The sequence below is a fragment of the Neovison vison genome, chromosome 2 (genome assembly GCF_020171115.1).
Source record: "Neovison vison isolate M4711 chromosome 2, ASM_NN_V1, whole genome shotgun sequence".
Lineage (NCBI taxonomy): Eukaryota > Metazoa > Chordata > Mammalia > Carnivora > Mustelidae > Neogale > Neogale vison.
In genome coordinates, this window is record NC_058092.1 from 210765581 (window position 1) to 210787322 (window position 21742).

Sequence of the window (21742 nt, forward strand, 5' to 3'; positions counted from 1 at the left end):
CGTGCCCAGTATGGGAAAAATGGTCGGATAAATGATACATTTATTTATACACTGGGATATAATGCTTCCACTAAGATTTGTGCTTTTGAGAATATTTAACAAAAAAGAATAATGCTTTTGATGTAATGGAAAGTGGAAAAACAGAAAATAAAACTGTAAATGTGGTATGATCCCAACTACATATAAAAGATAAAGACCCAAAGGAAAGATATAGAAGAGCTAATGGCTCTGGTACTAGAATTATGGGTCATTTAAAAACGATTTCTCTGTATTTCCAAATTTCCTACAATTAATTCATGTTATTTATAGAATCAGGAAAAAAATAGCGTTGTGTACATAAAAATAACACTTTAAAGGCATTTTTTTCTTTACAGTAATCTCAGGAAAAAAATAGCGTTGTGTACATAAAAATAACACTTTAAAGGCATTTTTTTCTTTACAGTAATCACTTAGGAAGTGAAAAATAAATTAGGATTTTGTTCCCTTACAAGGTTTTTAATAAAGAGGAAGATAAACACGATCAGATAATTTGCTTCTTTTGTTTTATTCATTCATTCACTGATATACCGAGTGCCTTTCTGTTCATGTTACGGCAGGTTCTAGGGATACAGAGGTCTACTGACAGCTGGCTTCTTCAGCTAACCTGATTGAAATAGTAGGTTAAGAACAAAAATATTTAAAAATTCTTTAAAAAACTATATGCATTGGGGCACCTGGGTGGCTCAGTCGGTTAAGTGTTTGACTCTTGATTTCGGCTCAGATCATGATCTCAGGTTCCCGAGATCGAGCCCCATGTCAGGCTCTGCCTGAGATTCTCTCCATCTTCCTCTCCCTCTGTCCCCTCCCGACTTGCATTCTCTCTCTCTTCAAAAAAGAAAAATACTGTACATATTGACTGCTAAAAATAAAAGAGCCTAATAGACCAGTTTTTTAGCTTAAAGGAAACCATTAAAACGTCATGATCTCTGATATCTTTATTCCTAAAGACGGGGACAAGAATAGTGGGGATGTTGGGCGGATTAAGCTGCTGAAGTGGAACTGGCTGAGCGGTGATTACGCCCAGCAGAGCGAGAAGGGGCCAGGCAAGCCACCTGTCGGGGCTGCTGCAGAAGTGCTGGGATGCTCTCTACTGCTCTCCCTGCAAATATGTTTAACCCCATATTCATCTGGAAAAAGTTTTCAAAATAAATCACTCCTTTCAAATGTAGAGTAGAAATTATGAGTGAAAAATGACAACTATCTCCATGCTGTAATATTTCAGGATTACTCTGGATATCTACCTGCAGAAGATAAACCTTAATCCACACTTGACATCATATACAAAAATTCAAAGCGGATCATTAGACCTAATATAAAAGCTAAAAAAATAAGAGACCTAATATAAAAAAAAAGCTTAAAAAAGCATATATATATATATATATATATATATGTAACTTCTAGAAGAAAATACAGAGAAAACTCTCGGATCTTAGGTTGGACAAAGATTATCAGAATGAAAAACGTCTGTTCTTTACAAAATACTAGTTAATGGATATGAAGACAACACACAGACTGGAAAAAAATATTTGCAAAACACTTACTGAATAAAGGACTTGCACCCAAACTACGTAACACTCTCAAAACTCATTAAGAATAGTAAGAAATAACATACCCAATAAAAAGACGGGCAAAATGTGAACCAACTTCAACTCAAGAAGACATAGAGGGAAAGTAAGTACATGAAATGATGTCAAAATCGTCAGCCAACAGGACATGAAAATTATGACAAGACCCAGGAGATGCCTATTAAAATGGCTAAAATGATAAAGACCACAGCAAGTGTTAGCAAGGATATGGAAGTAGAACTCTCGTACTGAGTAGTGGGCTCTGGTGTGCTGCGACCCCTCTGGCAAAATCTGGCAGTTTGTTACAAAGTTTCACAAGCACCTCCATGATCTAGTCCTTCTGTGCTAGGTATTTACCTAAGAAAAGTGAAAGGTGAAGTCCACAGAGAGACTGCACATGAATGTTCACATCTGCTTTATCGGGAAAAGTCAAAAGTGGGACACAGTTACCATCAACAGGTACCCAGATACACAAGCCACGGCTTGTCGATACCCGACGACCCCCTGCTCAACAGTCAGACGGACCACACTACCAACACGCGCTACCACGTGGGTAAATTTCAAAATTATGCTCACAGAAAGAAGCTACCCCAAAACCACTTGGAGTAAATACTACATGACTTCATTTACATAAAAACCTACAGAACACAAACTCCTCCACTGGGACAGAAAGCACACTGGTGAAGGCCCAGGCTGGGGGAGGCGAGGGTGTGGTCACAAACTTCTGTGATGACCAATATGTATACTTTATTGATTGTGACAGAATCACAGGGGTGTGTGTGTGTGTGTGTCCGCAAGCGCATGTGCACGCACATATCTCCAACTGCCCTTTGAGCGCGTTCGGTGTACAGTAAGTCCATTATACCTTAATGTACGCTTTAAAAAACTGATGGGTTAAGTTTATGCACACGTTTTAGGGAGAGGAAATGAGGACACCAAATTTCTCTGTTGTGTGATTAAAACTCTATCCCCTCCTCCGGCTCTCGTTTAGCCCGAGGAGCCCTGGTAGAGTAGGGGTGAGGTCACCAACTCAAGAGGACCAAGAGGCCAACTGCTGACGACGAGCAGCTGGATGTGCAGGAGCCGGGACCACACGTACAGCCCCGGGGGGAGGGGCAGGTTCTTCCGCTACCTGGTACTTCTGGGCTGTTGTTCCCTCCCCCATGCCCCGCTGGCCCGGCACTCACCTCCTCTCCCTCAAACCCAAACTTCCGCCGCAGACTGTCTGCAAACTCCTCATCTGTCCAGTAGAAGAGGACCTCTGCACCTTCTGTGGCCACCAAGACACACTTCATCTGCCAGGGAGAAGCAAAGGCAAGGTCACCTCCCAGCCTCTTTCTCCAGAAGCTCAGCCTAAGTAATGAAGAGGATGAGAACCCCAGCCAATACCCACTGAGCCCTCTCAGGGCACCAGGTCCCACAGCAGGGGCCTTCCTGCTGTTATTTTGTCACACCCTCAGAACCACCTAAGGATGTAGGAATCTTTAGTTACTCCCACTTTCTAGAGCAGGACTCAGCATGGCTCAGAGCCCCTGGGATCGAAAACCAGGCTGGGGCTCTTGCTTCTGCGTTTTCCTGCACCTCTTGCCAGAGTGTCAGACGCATACGGGCCTACCTGCACCAAACCGACGGAAGGATCCCACTCCTGACCGGGACGGAGGATCAACTGCCCAGGAGGACAGGCAGTGTGGTGGCTCGTGGCCGTTGGTACCTGGTTTAGATGGAGGGAGGCTAGCGCACCTCCCTTCAGGCAGTTCAGAAATGTGTTTCTCCTCGAGGCAAGAACAGCTCCAGAAGACAAGCTTCAAAGCCCCCAGAGTGGGTTCAGCATGACATAACTTCCTTCGTGGGCTCCTTCTGCTCTGGGGGGAGACAGGCTGCCTAACCTTGTCCACAGCTCATTCTCACACTCCTGTAGCTGCTGCTTCCTCAGCCACACCCACCAGTGCCTTTGGCCCCCCAAAACCGCCCATCCCACCACCCACGCGTTCTGTGTCACACATATTAATGCCTGATTATACAAAATGTGTTTCATTATTCCTCAGTGGGGAGCTTCTTGAGCCAGAGTGTCCCCCACTGTGCTTTTCATTCCGGGGGACATCCATCCTCTCAACCCTGGGGAAGCCTGACCAAGCCAGGGGAGGCCAGAGCTCTCCAGCCATCTGCTTGTAGCCGAATAAAGGGCAGGCAGGGGCTTCTCATCTTCTCATGCCCCTTGGTGTGCCACATGGACAAGATCACGTTGTATGTGCGCCAAGATGTGACCATGACCAGAAAACTCTGCTCCGACTGCCCCATGAGTGGAAGTCCAGTTTCAAACAGGATCATAGCATCTTGAGGTCTTGGACTCAGTGACACTCTTCAGAATCCCCTAGCTCCCAGCTTGGTGGCACTTACTGAATTCCTCCCCAGTTTCCTGTGGGTTTATCAACTCTACTGCGAGCCCCTGGCCTCAAGGTGGTTCCTCCACAGTGAACAAAGAATGCAGCCTGTTCCCATGGAACCGCTGAACACCAGGCGGAGAAGGGGGAGAGCAACGGAGTGTGAAGCAGTCCACTGCCTGCTCTGGTGGGTACCGCCCACTGCCCCCAAGCAGCCCCGGAGGGGGTACTGTCTGCCTCTGTTCTGCCCTCAGGTCAGGCAGGATCACCTACCTTGGCAAGGAGCACCGCGAAGCTCCCAGCCAGCCAGAGGTTCTGAAAGGGCTGCAGCAGACTCGATGACCAGCTCACGCAGAGCAGCGCAGCATCTCAGGTCCTGCAAATGCTTATAACACACAGAAGTCATGAGGGCCAGCAGAGCCTCTCATCTGCCTGCTGCCCATTTCTGGGAGGACAAGCTGGTGAAGGGCTCAGAGGTCAAATGTCTCTCTCTGGCCCCGAGGGAGTCTCCTCAGAACATATACTCCACAGCCAGGAGGTGCGGGGTGCCGTGTATCCCATCCACCCCCATCCTCTTGCCACTGAGAACACGAACCCGGCCAGCACAGTCCTCTGGGCATAGCAGGGACCCACAACCATTAATTCCTGCCTACTGTTTCCTTCCAGGCACCCTCATTTGACCACGGGTCACTCAGACCTCTGGTGTGGTCTGCAAACCCGCTCTGAGCAGCCCCAAGGGGCTTGCCAGGAGTGACTGGAGACCGCACAGCACATCCAGCCCCACAGGGAAGTGGTTCCAGGAGAAGGGAGGGGACATCCTGGGATGATGAAGTAAACCAAAACAGAAGGCACCAGAGACCTGGTTCTAGATTTGAGTTGGCCGAGGCACTTAAACCCTTGCGTCTTGAACCCCTGCTCTACCTCCCTACAAGGTTGTAGGGAAAGACAGAATAACCAGGCTGGAAGCCCTTTGCAAACTCGGCTTTCCTACATGAAGTGGGCTTACTTTCCCTTGTTCCCCAGCTTCCCTTTGTCAAATAACAGGGTGAACTAAACTGGCTCCAGAATTATTCACATTGGGATGATGAAAGGCAGAACAGCCTAAAGCTGTAAACTAACTAGGAAACTGAACACTGGAAGCAAGTAAGAGGCAAGAAAGGAAAGCGGGAGCCCAGCTTCTTCTGGAGCGTAACTGAGACTTGCTACATCACCGGCATAACTGGCTTTAATGACATTTTCACAGAAAAGTGGAAATGCTTTTCAGCGGACATTAGGTTCTACTGTTTTATTCCAAATGAGTGTTGGAAAGCGAACCTCGCCGGTGTCATTTCGTGATTTCCCTGTTCCCCTTTCTATCCTGCTCCGAAGTGGTAACACAGGCCTCACTGGAGCTCCAGAAGGCGCGGGCCCAATGTGGGGAAGAGCCCCGGCCCCATTTTCACCGCCTTCCCCAGCAAACCGCCCTCGGACCGCCGCGCCGGTCTCCCAGCAGCTCTGTCTCGGGGTGTTCTCCTCCGACCCGGACCCGCGTGGCCCCTGCGGGGCTGGAGGACCCCGGAGAGAGACTCCGCGGGGCGCCCGCGCAACGGCAGCCTTCCGTGCGCCCCGCACTCCACAGTGTCTGCAGCCCCCCGCAAGCCCCCGCGAAGCTCACAGCTGCCCTGGGAAGAGGGCCCGGCTGGGGGTGCCCGCCCCACTCCGTGGCTGCAGAAACTTTAGGCTCCGAGAGGCCAGGCGGCGGGACCCAGGCCAGAAGGGCGGGGTCCGTGCGGCCGGGGTGTGGTCGGCCTCCACCTTCCCGAGGGCCGCGCGGGCCAGGGGGGGTGCTCAAGAAGTCCCGCCGCCCACGGAGGGGCAGCGGGGAGCCGCGCTCGGAAAGAGGGCGAGGACCACGTACCGGCGGCAGCAGCACACCGCCCAGCAGCCTGTGCCCCGGGCGCGCTTCCGGGTGCGATCACGTGACCTCTCGCGTCACCGCCCCGCCCGGGGAGGGGCTGGAAGCGGGTGCGGGGTCCGCAGGTTCGAGCCCAGCCTCTGCCCGGCGTCGCGCGTTCCCGCGGGGGCCCTTCGCTCCGCTCGACCTCCCCGCCCTGTGAGCAGGGGCTCCTGCAGTTCCGCAGCCGCATTCTTCCGGTCGTCCAGGAGCTCGCGGAAGCCTGTGGAGTTGGGGGCTGCTACCCGCAGCGGTCAGGGGCACCTGCCTGGGCTCCACCCCCACCTCCCCTCAGCCACGACGCCGGCGATTCCCCACGAGGCACTGGGGACATGTCGGTTTTCACCGCGCTTCACACAGGGGGAAAGCAAGGCCCAGGAAGAAGAAATAATTTGCAGAGGGTCCGAGCCGGGATCAGAGCCCAGGACTCCTGGCTCCCGCGCGGCTCTTTCCCACCCTTTGGCTTTACCTGCTGAACCGCAGTTCCCCTTCGAGAGCTGCCCCAAGGTGGCTTGATTTCTGTGGCCTGGGGAGAAGACAGCCCGCAGAAGGGCCGGCTTGGCCCCACAGTGCCAACGCTGGAATTCTCTGTAAAGATTCTCAATCCATCTGGGAGGCGGGCTGCACATTAGGGGTTTTGTTTAGAACCTGTGCTTTCAAGATTTTCTTTAAATTGTGTTATTTAGAGTGGCTGAAGTGTGGGGTTGCTGATGAAGGACATGGAAGGGAGTAAATTCCCTCCCAGGTCACCCCCTTGGTGACTTGGTGCTGCCTGAGGGCTTTGGGTGAGGCTCAGCAGGGGATGAGTTGTGGGGACTGGTGGGACCCGCAGACTGCACACCCCCTGGGGAAAGACGGGGTCCCAGAATTCATGCCCCCACCACCTGCAGACAAAGCAAGCAATCCTTCTCTTCCCCCCTCCAACTGGTCCCTCCCTCCCTTAGGGCTCACCTTCCAAGTACCCATCTGCTCCACAGGCCTGCTGTAGGCATCGCTCTCTGCAGCCCACACTTGTGATTGGTCTGTCTGTCCGCACTTCATCCTGCTGTTTTCATTCACCTTGCTTCCTCTGTCGGACTCTTCATAAGCACGAATTTTCAGTGGTTGAATAAATTCCATCAGATGGGCATGCTGCCATTCTTCCCTCCGACTGCTAGTAGTTGCCAGTTCCCGCCATCATAGTAGGAGGGTCCCAAGGCTCCACATATGCGTCAACACTTGTTATTGTCTGTTTCTATTTAGTCATCCTAGTGGGTATGAAGTGATAGCTCCTGATTTCGATTTGTGTTTTCCTAAGGACCTATGGTGTTCAGCATCTGTTCATGTGCTTTTTGGCCATTCATGTGCTTTTTGGCCATTCTTCTTTCAAGAAACAGCCATTCAATTCATTTGCCCGTTTTAAATTAACTGTCTTTTTATTATCATATTGTAAGAGTTCTTTATATACTCTGGATACAAGTCCCTTAGTAGATCTATGGTTTACAAATTTTTTCTTCCATTATGTGGTTTGGTTTTTTGCTCTCTAAATGGTATCACTTCTGGCACAAATGTTTTCAATTATGATTTAACCCAATATACCCATTTATAATTCTATCCAGGCTTTTGTATCAATATAAGTTTTTATTTTACTTGGGTAAATATTTAGGAGTAGGAGAGTGGGGCTGTATGAGAGGTAGCTCTATGGTATGAGCTGTAGGGTAAAGTGTCTGCACCTATCCCCCCACCTCCCCAGCACTGAGAATTTTTGCTGCCCTATAGCCTCCTTAGCACTTGACGTTGTCCTTTTATAATTTTAGACATTCTAGTACGTCTGTTGTAGTATCCCACTGGGGTTTGAATTTTCATTTTCTTAATGACTAATGACGTTGAACTTCTTTTCATGTTGTTATATGCCATGTGTAAAGTGTTCAAATCATTTACCCATTTTAAAATTGGATTTTTTAGTTATTATTACTTATATGATTTCTTTAACAGGTATCTTTTTCCTTTTTTTTTTGTCAGCCTGTGGCTTTGTCTTTTCATTTTCTTTACAGTGACTTTTGAAGAAAAGAAAGTTTTGTGTGTTTTGTGCCATTGCCTAAATCATCTTTGCCTAAATTCAGGATCACAAGGATTTCCTCCTGTTTCCCTCCAAAAGTTTTATAGCTTGTTTTGCACTTTAAGTCTTTGATCCATTTCACTTGATTTTTGTAGAAAGTGTGAGAGAAATGTTTCTTTTTTTGCATATAGATATCTAATTTTTCTAGCACCATTTGTTGAAAAAAATATCCTTCCTTCATTGAATTACTTCGACACATTTGTCTCGAATAAATTGACTATAAGTAAGTGGATCTATTTCTGGATTCTCCATTCTGTTCAATAAATTTAGAAGGATTCAGGTCACAGTAAGGATTTTATTGATTTTCTCAAGCAGCTTTTGGTTTCAATAATTTTCACTGGTTTTTCTGTTTTTTATTTCGCCAGTTTCTGTACTATTTACTATTTCCTTCTGTTTACTTTGGATTTAATTTGCTCTTTTTTTTTTTTTTTTTGGTTTCTTAAGGTAGAAACTGACCCATTGATTTGACACCTTTTGCCTTTTTTTTTTTTTTTCTAACAAGGGATTTGCTGCTATAAATTCTTGCAAGGTACTGGTTTTTCAGGACCCACAACTTTTGATATGTTGTATTTTCATTTTCAGTGAGTTCAAAATGCTTTCTAATTTTTCCTTTGATCATTTCTTGACCTATGGATTATTTAGAAATATGGTATTAATTTCCAACTATTTGATGGTTTTCCAGGTATCTTCCTGTAATGTGTTTCTATTTCATTGCCTATTGGCTAGAGAATATGCTTTGTGTGGCTTGAGTCCTTTTACATTTATTGATGGTCTAGGATATGGTCAATCTTGGTGAATGTTCCAGGTGTACTTGAAAATAATATATATATTTCTTTTGGTGGGTTGAGTGATCTATAAATGTCAACGAGGCCAAGTTGGTTGATACCTACATTTTAGTCTTTTCTTCTTCATGAATTTCTGTGTACTATCCTAGCAAATATTGAGATAGTGATATTGAATTCCCTAACTATAATTTTGAATTTGACTAGTTCTCTTCATGGTTCTGCCACGTTTTGCTTCATAAATTTTGAAGCTCTGTTATTTGGCTGCATAAACATTATGATTGTTATATTCTCTTAATGAATTAGCACCTATATCATTATAAAATTACCTTTTAATCTTTGACCCTATTCATTGCACTAACTCTACTTTGAGAACAGTGTCACCACTACAGCTTTATTTTGATTAGTTAACATGGCATGAGGAAGAGTTCAGGACATGCAACCCCAAAATATGCCACTTTGGCGTATTGATTATTGTGAGCTAAGGCACTTGAAACACATTAGGTGCAAGAAGGGCCTGCTGACCTTCCCTTTTCTTTCTGCAAGCGGGAGATGGAACTCCCATGGGAAAAATGCCCTCCCTTTTCCAAGAGGAAAGGAACTTTCTTCTCCAGAGAAGAGGAGTCTAGGCAGAGCGAAATCTGTACAAATAGACTGGGTTAAAATAACTTCTCTTTCTGTAGTCTCCCCATATGGTTCGGTTGCTTTTCCACAATCGCCACTCTTTCTTTAACCTAGTATATAAATGCTTGGGCCTGGTCAGTTCTTTGGATCTTCATTCTTGTGGGGGTTCCCCTGGACTTGTTAAAAATTACTAAATAAAATCTCTGTGCTTTTCTCCAGTGACTCTGTTTTGTATCAGCCTTAGCTGGAAAGCCCAAGAGGGTCGAGGAGACATATTACTTCCCCTGCATATTTAATCTTCCATTCTTTCTCTTAACCCACTTGAGTCTTCATATGTAAAACACATTTTTTTTTTTTTTGTAGGCAGCATACAGTTGGGTCTGATTTTTTATCCAGACTGACAATCTGTGCCAGACGGAATTGTCAGATTGTGTGCGAACAACTCAGGTGTAATGTGCTGATTATTATGGTTTAAAGTCTATCAGTCATTATCTTGCTATTTGTTTTGCATTTGTCCCATCTTTTCTTTGTCCCTTTATTTCTCTTTTTATGCCTCTAAAAACATTTATTGGGTACTTCTTTGATTCCCTTTTATCTTCTTTGTGGCTTCAGGACCAGGACTGGGGTGGGGGGTGGAAGAGATACTCATCTTGAGTGTAGAGTTTAAAGGGATGTCAAAAAACTTGGTAATCAACTTAACACTATTTTAATTAGTGTTTTTAAAAGTCAAAACTAATGCAAAAAATATGTAATGAACAAAATATCAAAGTTTTCAATAATAAACATGTCAGTATTTCTGATTTTTCTTTTGGCCTCAGGCTCCAGTATAGCTTGGCATAACATTATTACTGACTGTAGGTCACAGTTTCCTGCTTCATATATGTACACATACATATATATATATATATATATATGATTAAAATGTCATTTTAAAATTTATCTATCAAATTTCATTTAGGTGAAATTTGTTGATTTTCTAGTCTCCTGAAATTTTCTCTTCTTTCTGATTTGGGCTGCCTTTTCTGTCATTTTCTGAAAGAAATGTATTTAGAATCTCCTATTACAATTGTGAATTTGTCCTTTCCCCCTTTTATTTCTGTGAGGCTTTACTTTACAGATTGGGTTTGTCATTAGGTGCATGGAAATTTAGAAGTTTTACTGTTAAAAATTCTTTATGAAATTCCCTCTCCATTATTCACAGTGCTTTTTGTTCTACAAAAGTATTTATTATCTCTTATTAACATTACCTTTTGTTGCATGGCATATCTTTTTTTTTAATCCTTTTACCGTTTAATATTTTAGATGTTTCTTTTTAAATGGCATTCAGTTGGGCTTTGTTTCTTTTTATTTCATCTGACAATCTTTGTATTTTAATTGGAGCATTCTGTTTACATTTTATAACATTACAAATAAATTTGTGTTCAAATCTATCATCTTACACTTCTCTTTCTATTCGTCCCACACATTCTTTGTTATCTTTCTTTTCTTTCTAGCTTTCTTTTAGATCAATTATTTTCTATTTTGATTACACTCACTCCCCTGCCCCCACTCACTTAGAAATAATACACTCTTTTAATATTCTTTTAGCGGTTACTCTAGAGATTAAGACATTCATTCTTGACTTATCAAAGTTTAATATAAATTGGTACTTTTGCCTCTTCCTTGAAAATGGAAGGATATTAGAATATTTCCCATTTGTCTGCTTTTAAAATGTATACTATTGTAATGCATTTCTAATTGTGAGACATTATTGTTTTATATTTATTTAATTTGCCCATATATTTACCATTTATGTTGCTCTTCTTTCCTGCAATTCCCTTAGCATTATTTTGATTATTCATTCTTTTTGCTGTCCACCCCCTGTCTTTCATTGCCCCTTCAATTTCTTCACCTCTCCATGACCCACCCCACCTATAAATAGTGGATTTCTAGGATATCGGGTGTACGCATGATAAAATTCTGCTGTGTTACATTTCAGATGCTGCTGTAGCAATGCCATGTACATGTCTTAAAGTTCAATTTAATTTCTCAAAAGTGAGGGTTTTTTTTCTTTCAAAAACCTAATAACAAGGTGAATATACTTCAAAGCATGCTTCACTTACATTAAATTTGCTCTAAATCGCTGCTTGGAAGACATTTGGATGGGAGTAGTCAAGTCATTAACTCAAAGAAAAACCGTGACCTCACCTCTAGAAACAAAAATCACCAAATTGTGTTGTCTGTGTTAATTTTTGTGTGCATGCATCCTGAAAGGCACATTGCATTTATGTAGAAACAGTGACAAAAAATTTGAGGCTAACTTTGAAACTTATCTAAAAGGTGTATCTAAGTGTGTGTGTGTGTGTGTGTGTGTGTGTGTTTATGGACCATCTGATACAGGCTCAGACATTGGAGAGTCTCAGGTGATCCTAGAGCTCACTTAATCCAAAGCTCTCATTGTAGAGATAAGGGCTCTGAGTTCCAGGGAGACTCAATGACTGGTATAACGTCACACAGTGGATGGAGAGTCAGGACTAGAATCAAGGTCTCTGGACAGAGCAGCCTCCTTCAACTGCCTAAAAGTATAGTCTCCTGCCCACCCCCCCAGGTGCAGTCAACCAGTGAAATCATGTTATCTCCAAGTGTGGGTACCCATTTGGTCTGTAGCCATTGGCTCTAGGATTCTCTAGCCATCTGTTAACCCACTTTGCTATTTGATGTTATCAGTTAGATTTCAGATGTGTCTGGTAAAGGGTACAGTGAGTGTCCAGTACTAGATGCTTCCTAACTGGACAGCAGTGGAACAAAACAAAGATTGTTTTTGCTAAAATTCAGTTAAGTACCAGGAGTGGCAGGACTTAAGGGAAGGGAAAGGGGCAGAATAAAGCTCCTTGAGGTCATTCTGAAGGTCAAACAATCCTTTGAATTTAGATATCACCACACACGATCCGTTTCTAACACTCACTTGTCAAATTAAAGAGAGACCCAATATCATTGATACATTTTCTGGTCTCCTAGCTGTCCATCAGTGTTTTGTGTTCCTTTTTCATGAATGTCTTCGTTTGTTCAGGCTCCTATATAAAAATACTATAGCCAGAATACCTTACAAACAAAAGAAATTTATTCCTCACAGTTCTAGAAGCTGAGAAGTCCCAAGACTGAGGTTCAGGCAGCTTCAGTGTCTGAAGAGAGCCCACTTTCTTGCTCATAAGAACCTTTCAGTTGTGTCCTCACAGGGTGGAAGGGGCCAAGGAACCCTTACAGTCTCTTTTATAATCCCATTCATGAAGGGCTCATGCTCCTGCCTCATGATCTCGTTACTGTCAAAGGCCCCACCTCCAAATACTGTCACACTGGGAATCCATCACATAGTGTTAGGTTTCAAGGTATGAATCTGGTGGGGCACGGGGCGGAGATCAAAGACACTCCATTTAGAGCAATGCAATGTAATTGTTGAGAAGTGACTGTCCCACCATGGACTTCATTTCTGAAACCCCTGCATCTAGATGGCACTACGTGACTGACTTACGGCTGGTGGAATTGAGTGAAAGGAATTCATGCCAGTTCTAGGTGGGCCCCTACACTACCACATACGGTTCTACACACTCTCTGTCTTTGTCTGCCAGGCCATAGCAACCTTGGAGGCCAAGTGCTGAAATGGCAGACCGCCTACCAAAACCAGTCTGGGTCCCTGAAGGGCTATGGAGAATGGAACCACTTCTCCATGGACCATGAACTGAACTTTGCATGATCTGTTCGCAAGAAATAAATATCGATTATGTTAGGCCATTGAGATTCTGGGGTTTATCTGTTATTGCAGTTAACAGTTACTTTAACATAGTCAATGACCTCTAACTTGAACAATAACATTTAATTTCCGATTAGAGTGCTGGAGGCAAAGCTTGTGGGGAAGAGGAAAGAGGGAGAGGGCAGCAGATCACGAAATCAGTGATCCCCACCATGTATTAGTTCATCGGGTCAAAGTGTAGTGTGGACAACGGTGGCCCCCATCCTCCACAGAACACCCTGAGAACAGAAAGTTAGAATATTCACATTTTATTACTTACAGAATGTTACCTCAAAATATAAACTACCTCATGGGCTCTAACTCTCTGCAATTGCCAAGCTCATATAATCCTTAATATGATCTGATTTTGGAAGCAAATATTAACACCTGTTCAAATCCCCTGCAGAGAAGAGACTTTCCCTGGGAGGTGTTCCTGTCCTTGTTTTGCCAACTTCCAGATGAAGAAAGCTTGGGTTTCTTTTTGCTTCTTCCCAAAATATAATTTATTATATAACATTTACAACTTGAAAAAGGATCCTAGGATATTTTCATGTATAATAATTAGAAGAGTAGTTCATGCTGTGGGCTATAAAGAGGAACCTCCCCCCCCCTTTTCTCTGCTGGGTGCATAGGACAGTGGGATTTATTTGTGAGCCATCATTGGGAACTTGTTCTGCTCCTCCTGAGTGCTGGGGGGCTGCTCTGGTGTTTGGAAGGAAGTAGGTGGCAAAGAGATTAGTTTCTTATATTTTAGCTTTCCTGTTTTAGAGTGATCTTTGCAAAATACTGCCTCTCTGGCAATAGTTAATGGATTTATTATTTAGTCTGGAAGACAAAGAGAAACTTCCAGATCTGTTAGTGGTGGGGACAGGAGGAGCAGTGCCCTCAGAGCCAATGCATGCCTGGGTGCTGCCTGGCTCTCCAGAACTTGGAAATGTCAAGACTCATCACCTGTGGTGGGTGGTGGGAGGGGTCCTTTAAATTATTCTACAGAAGAACACAGGAACGAACGGCCAGGAGGGTCACTGGTGGGCCCAGGGGAGGCTGGATTCCAAATGTTATAGCCAAAGTTGGTTGGTCACAACCCTACTCACGACTCATCAGAACAGCTAGTCCACTTTACTGCGGACTGGTTCATCTCTGCTTCTGTAGAGTTTAGACACTGCCCTTTTGTTTTCAGAAATAAAGCCACTCTCAGTGGATTTCCAAGGTAAATCCAGCAGCAGCATCCCTCCCAAACATGGGCCTGCAGTGCACTTGAGGAGCACACCTGCAGGTGTGGGGCATGGCCAGGACCGTTTTAGCCCCTCATCAGTTCATAGCCCCACTGGGTCCTTCCCTGGGCTGCCTCAAGGAGGCCTCAGCACCTCCTGGTGCTCAGGGCCACGTGGAATCCACCAACAAGCTCTGCCATTTTAGATGGTGCAGGGCTTGGGCCCAACTGCTGGGGAGGGGATAGGGCTACCAGGGTGATGGGCCATAAGCAACAGCGGTTCTGGGGGTCTCAATTGTAGTCTCATTGTAGCTCAGTTCTGGAATTTTCAAGCTTTTCTCCATCAAGAGATAAGCTAATATCCCACAGTGGCAGCTTTTTCAGGGCACGAGAAGAATTGAGACTTTTTCTTCAAATAACAATGAGAATTTGTTCTGAGCCTTTGTGATAAGAAAGGAGAAAGAAAATCATTCCTAGAGGCAGGAAGAACAGAAAATTGTCTCAACAAAAGGCACAGACTTCTCATTATACCTTATTATGCTTTCAAATAAGCATTTTTGCAAGTCCATTCTTCAGTTTAAGTAAAGTGGCTCGAAAGTCTTAGATGATCTCAGCCCTGTCTTGTCTTGGGAGGAAAAGTCTCGTGGGAAGCTGGTGGATGAACTCTTTTGTCCCAGGGCCCAGCCTGGCAATCCGCTCCCCTGGTGTGCACTGTGAGGCTGTTTTGCCACCGGCTGTCTTGGGTGGGGAGTGCGATAGGGGAATCCCTCACAGGAAGTGATCCCTACTGATTCAGTAATTATCCTCCACCCCAAAATGAAAAAGCCAGGACAGATACCTGGCACCCAAATCCCTAAAGAATGTAATATTATCACGAGTTTCTCAGTATCCTTTGAATAATGCAACTATTTCTTTCATGAGACAGTTGCAAAGTTAGAACTGCAGGACCCCAAATATAAATTTCAATGATTCCCTCTCCTCCCTTTTTATTAACTAACAAAAAATAAAAAATTAAAAACAAACAAACAAAAAAACCCTTAAACCTCTTTGGAGCATTTAATACAGAAAGAAAGATCAAAGAAGCAGAAACGACCTATCTTCTGCAGGCTGGGAAGCTTAGGGAAGAGCCAGCACTTATGTACAGGAAGCGTGCTTGCACGGAGCTCTGGAGGCTGGGCCGCACTCAAGCAGCAGGGGAGGGGGTGAGGCTGGGAAGTGGGCAACCCTGGGCTTGGTGGTTAAATGAACAGGCACTGGATTATTCCACGCTCAGGCGCCCACTGCCCTGGGTGACCCTGGGTGAGCTCCGAACCCTCTCCCCGCCTCTCAGGAAGGCGGGGGTAGAACCAGCGACTCCTTCATGGAGAAGCAAATTGGCCTGGGCCAAATCCGCGGGACCACTGCCTACTCGTGTTTTCATCGGGGGCCTGCAGCTCTGCCTGCACCTCTGTAGAGAGGAGATTTTGCTATCTGCACGCCTTTTTCGAAGTCTGGGGAGATAACTTCTTTGTCTCTCTTTTCCTCTCTCTTCCTCACGTGGGCTGTCCTCTGCCACTTCTCTCCTTGCTTTCTACCCAAGTCTGGGCACTTCTTACTCCTCGCCTCGCAGAGCTGAGGCTTCAGCAAGAGCTCCGGGCTTCCCAGCTTCCCGAGGAGCCTGGGGCGTGGCGGTGCTGGGGTCTGCGCCCCTCTCTCCATCCACCTCCAGGCTGGGCATGCCCACTGACCAGGTCCAGCCCAGTCCTTGCCCCCGCCTTTTGCTGACCATAGCACACACCTCCGGACCCGCTGACCCACACGGCAAAACCGAGTCCGCTCTCTTCCTCAAGCACAGAGCGGAGCTGCTGGCTTCCCTCTCCCTGATTCCCTGTTCTGCGTGCGGAGTCCAGAACTTCCTCCCTTATCTCGTCTTCCTCCTGTGTCTCACCTCACACCCGGCCCTGTCCTTCATGTCCTTTATCCTGAGAAAGAAAATCAACCCCACGGGACAGAGTCTTTTCAGCGGCAGCTTATTTGTCTCTTACCCCTGGAAACATACAGGTTTATCGTAATCTTTAAATCAGTCCACTCCGCCCTGCCCGATTCAGGGACTTCCCACCCACCACCCCACAGTTCTCCATCAGACCTCAGTTTCCAGACTCCCCCTTCCCCCAGGCAGTACATGGAAAGCTTTGCTCTGGGCTCACACTGGCTGGTCTGGGAAAGTGCCGACCTGGTCAGCTTTCACTACCACATTAGATTTCTGCCTAGTAAATGCCTGGAGAAGCACACAGCTCCTTGGGGGAACAGGAAGGACGGCCAGATTCGGTTGTGTCTTACGCGGATGACTTTCGATTTACACTTTTTTTTTTTTTTTAATAACTTTGGTCAAACAAGCCATTAGGGGCCTGACTGACAAGCCCTTAAGATTCCTTCAGATTTGATGCAAGTCTGGTTATTTGCTTGTTCAGCTGGGGTGTGTGTGTGTGTGTGTGTGTGTGTGTCTGCGTTCCTTCGGTGGTTCAGTGTGCTTTCTCTTTGTGCTGAAACTCTCTCCCTCCCAGCCACATGATGGATGATGATTGCTTTTTGTGGTGCCTAATACATTGTTCTCCACTCCATGAATATTGTTACCCGACTCCCATTCCAACCCAAGGGGAATCCGGATTCACAGAGGAATAGAACCCTCTTACAAATCTGGAGTACGATTACAATTTTACTTCTGAAGCACCCGTCTCCCGGAGGAATAGCCAGTGATGGATGCCACTGCCAGAAACCCAGATGCACACACTCATACATCAGCCAGGAAATGACATAAACAGCTCACCCAGCAGGCCTTCGCTGACCCACCCACTTGCTCCCCGGTGAGAAGAGAGGTGACAGGAAACCCGGGGCAACAGCAGGGAACAGACAAGGAGAGGAGTTTGAAGAGGACTGGGCTCCTGAAGGCCCACTTGGTGGTTTCCTTCCTCATCTCATACTGCGGGAAGCAGTCCCAGGCTAAGGTCTATAGTGACACTGCTGTGTGACCCGGATGACGGAGAGCAGTTTCATGGGTCCTGCGAGCGCACCGCCGGCTTCTCTTCCTGGTGTGTGCACATGGGTACCTACGGCTCCACACACATACCTTCATCCTTATATAGGCACAGGTGATGGGTACACTTTCCTTTGGGGTGCATGTGGCCTCCCTAGGCAAAGCTCGTGCTGTGGCATTTGTCTCTTTAGAGAGCAAGTCTGTGCTGATTCCAGCAGGATGGGGCAGCAGACTGGTTTGTTGCTACGAAGATGTCTGAAAGATCAGGATACGATTAGGGCAGGAGAGTGGAAAGCAGTCCAGCAGGCCTGCGGGTGGCTTGTGGGCTTGAGGGGGTTTATCGGTAGCGGCAGGCCAAGGCGTTGACATTCTTGACCACATAGAAGCCCATGGTGACTGGAGGGATGACCAATGTCCGGCCGGCCCGCAGGGGGCGGGGCTTCAGTTCGGGGAGGGTCCCATCGTCCACCATCACTAAGGGTTGGCCGTTCAGCTGCACTGACCTACAGCGAAGACAAATAGCGTGGGACTTGTCAGTGCCTCATCACAGCCAAGCCTGGGCAGCCCTGGACTGCCTGCCAGTCTGTCTGGGACTGGCCCAGGGAGCCCTTACTGACACTTCCTATGCCCAAACTCTCAGCTCCGTGTTTTACTTTTGAAAAACTCATTAAAAAACTCCAGCCATCAAAATTAACAAAACAGGAAACAACATGTGTTGGAGAGGATGTGGAGAAAGGGGAACCCTCTTCCACTGTTGGTGGGAATGCAAGTTGGTGCAGCCTCTTTGGAGAACAGTGTGGAGATTCCTCAAGAAATTAAAAATAGAGCTTCCCTACAACCCTGCAATTGCACTCCTGGGTATTTACCCCAAAGATACAGATGTCATGAAAAGAAGGGCCATCTGTACCCCAATGTTTATAGCAGCAATGGCCACAGTGGCCAAACTATGGAAAGAACCAAGATGCCCTTCAACGGATGAATGGATAAGGAAGATGTGGTCCATATACACTATGGAGTATTATGCCTCCATCAGAAAGGATGAATACCCAACTTTTGTAGCAACATGGACGGGACTGGAAGAGATGATGCTGAGTGAAAGAAGTCAAGCAGAGAGAGTCAATTATCATATGGTTTCACTTATTTGTGGAGCATAACAAATAGCATGGAGGACAAGGGGCGTTAGAGAGGAGTAGGGAATTTGGGTAAATTGGAAGGGGAGGTGAACCATGAGAGACTATGGACTCTGAAAAACAGTCTGAGGGGTTTGAAGTGGTGGGGGGTGGGAGGTTGGGGTACCAGGTGGTGGGTATTATAGAGGGCACGGCTTGCATGGAGCACTGGGTGTGGTGAAAAAATAATGAATACTGTTTTTCTGAAAATAAATAAATTGGAAAAAACAAACAAACAAACAAACTCCAGCCATGCTCCAAGAAAGAAATTGCCATGATTCCATTTTACCTAGAGTGGCTAAGTGACCGGTCCAAGGTCCAGCTTGTGGGTCTGGGAGCCAGGATTTGAATACAGGCTGTCTAGTTCCAGAGACACATCATTTAGACAAGTGAAAAGTATGATGCAGAAGCTGAGAAGTGTATTACACCTACTTTTTAAAATCACAATAGCAGCTCGGTTTGATTGTACACCTGAAGAATTTTTCCCTGTGGAGTGATGCACAGGCTTAAGATGATTTCAGAAGTCTCCTTTTTAAAAGATCTCTTTAATTTATTTGAGAGATTTGAGAATGAACATCATGTTACTTGTCTAGGTTTGTTCTGAAGGAGGTGAGAGACACTTAATGATTCTCCTTTTTCTGAGAATGAGTTTTCAAATCTTTTTTTTTTTAAGGAGAGAGAGCGTGCGAGCGGGGCTGGAGGGACGGAGGGAGAGGGGGAGAGAGAATCTTAAGCAGGCTCCATAACCAGTGTGGAGACCAACTCGGGGCTCGATCTCATGACCCTGAGATCATGATTAAGAGTTGGACTCTCTACTGACTGAGCCACTTAGGTGTCCTTTATATCTCGTATTTTAAGGATGTTTCTGTTCCAGCAACATGGTGGAGTAGGTGATAAAGTAGGGGTTTTCTAACTCCTGCTCACCCATCCTCTTGCTTTTCTTCTTCCTGTGTACCAGCCGTCTTCAATCCTGAGAAGAGGGCCACATACAGAGTACACTTAGGAGAAAGGGAAGTAGCTCATCACCCATCCTTGGCCTGTGGTTCAGAATCCAAAAAACTTCCCAGCTGTTCCTGGAATGACTTGGACAGCCATGTATCCAGATTGAAGCTCAGTTTTCTGGGTCAGAAGAAAAGGCCAGAGCCAGACCACCCTAGAAACAAGGCCGTGAGTCACCCTCAGAAAATCAACGTTGCATAGTGATGACTATTTTGGGGTCCTGCCCGACCTCCAATGTGATGACAGTACAGTGATATCATCTGAGTTGTAAAGAGAATGAAATGTTACACACTGATATAGAGGTCTTTGTTCCGTGTTCCTGCTGTTCTGTGAGTGGTAGACAGGTTTGCAGAGAGGTGGTCAGCACAGCGGACTGGAGAATTCCCAGAGATAAGTGAGCTGTGAGTTGCTCCCAACAGAGGGCAAGGCAAGGGAGGCAGGCTCAGGCCTGGTCCCACATGGATAAGTTTGGGTCTGATCCAGATCCAACAGGCCAGAGGGACAGCCACCCTCCTCTTATTGGTGTGACTAAGGAATGACAGAGTGAGCAGGGGACACCTGTGTGGAGAGCCAGACCTGCCTCTGGAAAAGTACAGAAGTAGGAGAATTGAGATCTGGTAAGTATTGACCTTATCAAACCTGGAAGGAGCTTTTGCTCCAAATTTAAGTGACTACCTCTGGTGAAGAGAGCCTATTCACTGGAGTAGGAGGTAGGGTAAGGAGAAGGGGTCCAATTGCAAAAGACAAAAAAAAAAAAAAAAAAAAAAAGCCAGAACAGGTCTTCACGGCGTATTTTCATTATTTTGTTTCAGGTGGTGTGAAGATCCAACAACCAGACATATATATGCACCATCAAATACAAGTTCAATAATACTAATTAATCTTTCCAATGCATCCTCAGTTAATATCACTGCTCTACTTGAAGACCTTCAGTGATCCCTCTTGCATACAGAACTGTGAGCAAGCCTCCCCCATAAGCAATGAGGAAATGTCCTTTTAGCATCACACCGTCCCAGAGCATTGCTCTATGTCTGGGTTCTGGGAAGTGTGATAAGCAAGCCTTTGAATGTCTATATTGTTATTCTCTAACAGGACCCATTCTGCTTTCCTTGTTGGTTATTTGTAAAAAGCTAACCCAAGTGTGGGTTGAGCCAGGGAGCATGGTTGAGATTCTGGGGACAGATCTCTAATTCCAGTCACTCATTCACTTAGACAGTCACCTCCCTTCCAGAGCTTTCCCGGCTGTGCAATTGCTGTAGGCTCCAGGACCAGGGACGTGAAGTACAAAGCATGGGACGCTCTGACAGCATAACCAGTCCCGTAAGTAGGAGATGGGGTTTTGTTATTAATTCTTTTCACCATAGCTGCGGGTAAACTTACTGGTCCTTGTACTTGACTGCTCTCAGGACTGACAAGTTTCATGGCTCCTTCTTAAAGTGCTCTCTTCCCTTGGTTCCCATGGTGTCTCTATCTCTCTCTCACCCCCATTCTCCTCCTCCTTCATTTCTGCAAGTGGTTGCCTGTTAAGAGGGACTGTTCGCTTCTACCTGTCTCATATATTGGGGTTCTTGGTGCCTTGTCCTTGGACCTCTTCTCCTACTCCATACTCCCACTGAGTGATGTCACCCACACCCAGAACTTTGTTGTCCATGTCAATTCTCCCCAAACATAGCCTAGATCCTTCTTCTAACTAATGTCATCTCCACTTGGCTGTCCCACAGGAACTACAAAGCCACTATGTCCAAAGTAAAAATGGTCTCCTCAAACCCTGTCCTTTTCTTAGCCTTTTTTGTGTTGGGACCACCATCTACCCAATGACCTAAGCCAGAAAGCTGGCCATCTGAAACTTCTCCCCCAATTCCCACGTCGGGTGTCACAAAGTCAATTCTACCTTTTAATATTTTTCATATCTGCTTCTTTCTCTCTACTACTGCTACTACCTTAGTTCAGAACTTGCCATGTAACCGATCTCTTTGCCCCCTGCCTTGCCTTCCTCCTGCTGCTTGCCACATTGCTGACAGAGCAATCAATTTCTGTCACTGCTTTAAACTCTTCAGCATCTCCCTGTGCTTCCACTTTCACATGGACAATGAAGCCCCATTCTGGCTAGCTCTCCAGGCTTGGGTCCTGCCAGTACCCCTGACCCCAATGCTAACTATG

At 45.8% G+C, this 21742-nt stretch overlaps 2 protein-coding genes across 9 annotated transcripts in view; both read right to left on the reverse strand.

Moving 5' to 3' along the window:
* HPS1 (HPS1 biogenesis of lysosomal organelles complex 3 subunit 1) overlaps positions 1-5939 on the reverse strand; it is a 33347-nt gene extending 27408 nt beyond the window's left edge. For 3 of the 8 annotated variants that reach the window (XM_044240282.1, XM_044240280.1, XM_044240281.1), the window contains exons 1-2: positions 5883-5939; positions 2792-4370 (exon numbers count right to left, since the gene is read on the reverse strand). In XM_044240282.1, coding sequence (XP_044096217.1) covers positions 2792-2899 — 108 coding nt within the window. In that variant the 5' untranslated portion in view covers positions 2900-4370; positions 5883-5939. Of the gene's footprint in view, positions 1-2791; positions 4371-5882 lie in introns of those variants that run through there. The other 5 variants (XM_044240279.1, XM_044240278.1, XM_044240277.1 and 2 more) reach the window with 5 other exon arrangements.
* A 10582-nt stretch (positions 5940-16521) lies between these two features.
* HPSE2 (heparanase 2 (inactive)) overlaps positions 16522-21742 on the reverse strand; it is a 700195-nt gene continuing 694974 nt past the window's right edge. The window contains exon 12 of the mRNA XM_044240286.1: positions 16522-17917. Within this exon, the coding sequence (XP_044096221.1) occupies positions 17752-17917 (166 nt within the window). The 3' untranslated portion in view covers positions 16522-17751. The remainder of the gene's footprint in view (positions 17918-21742) is intronic.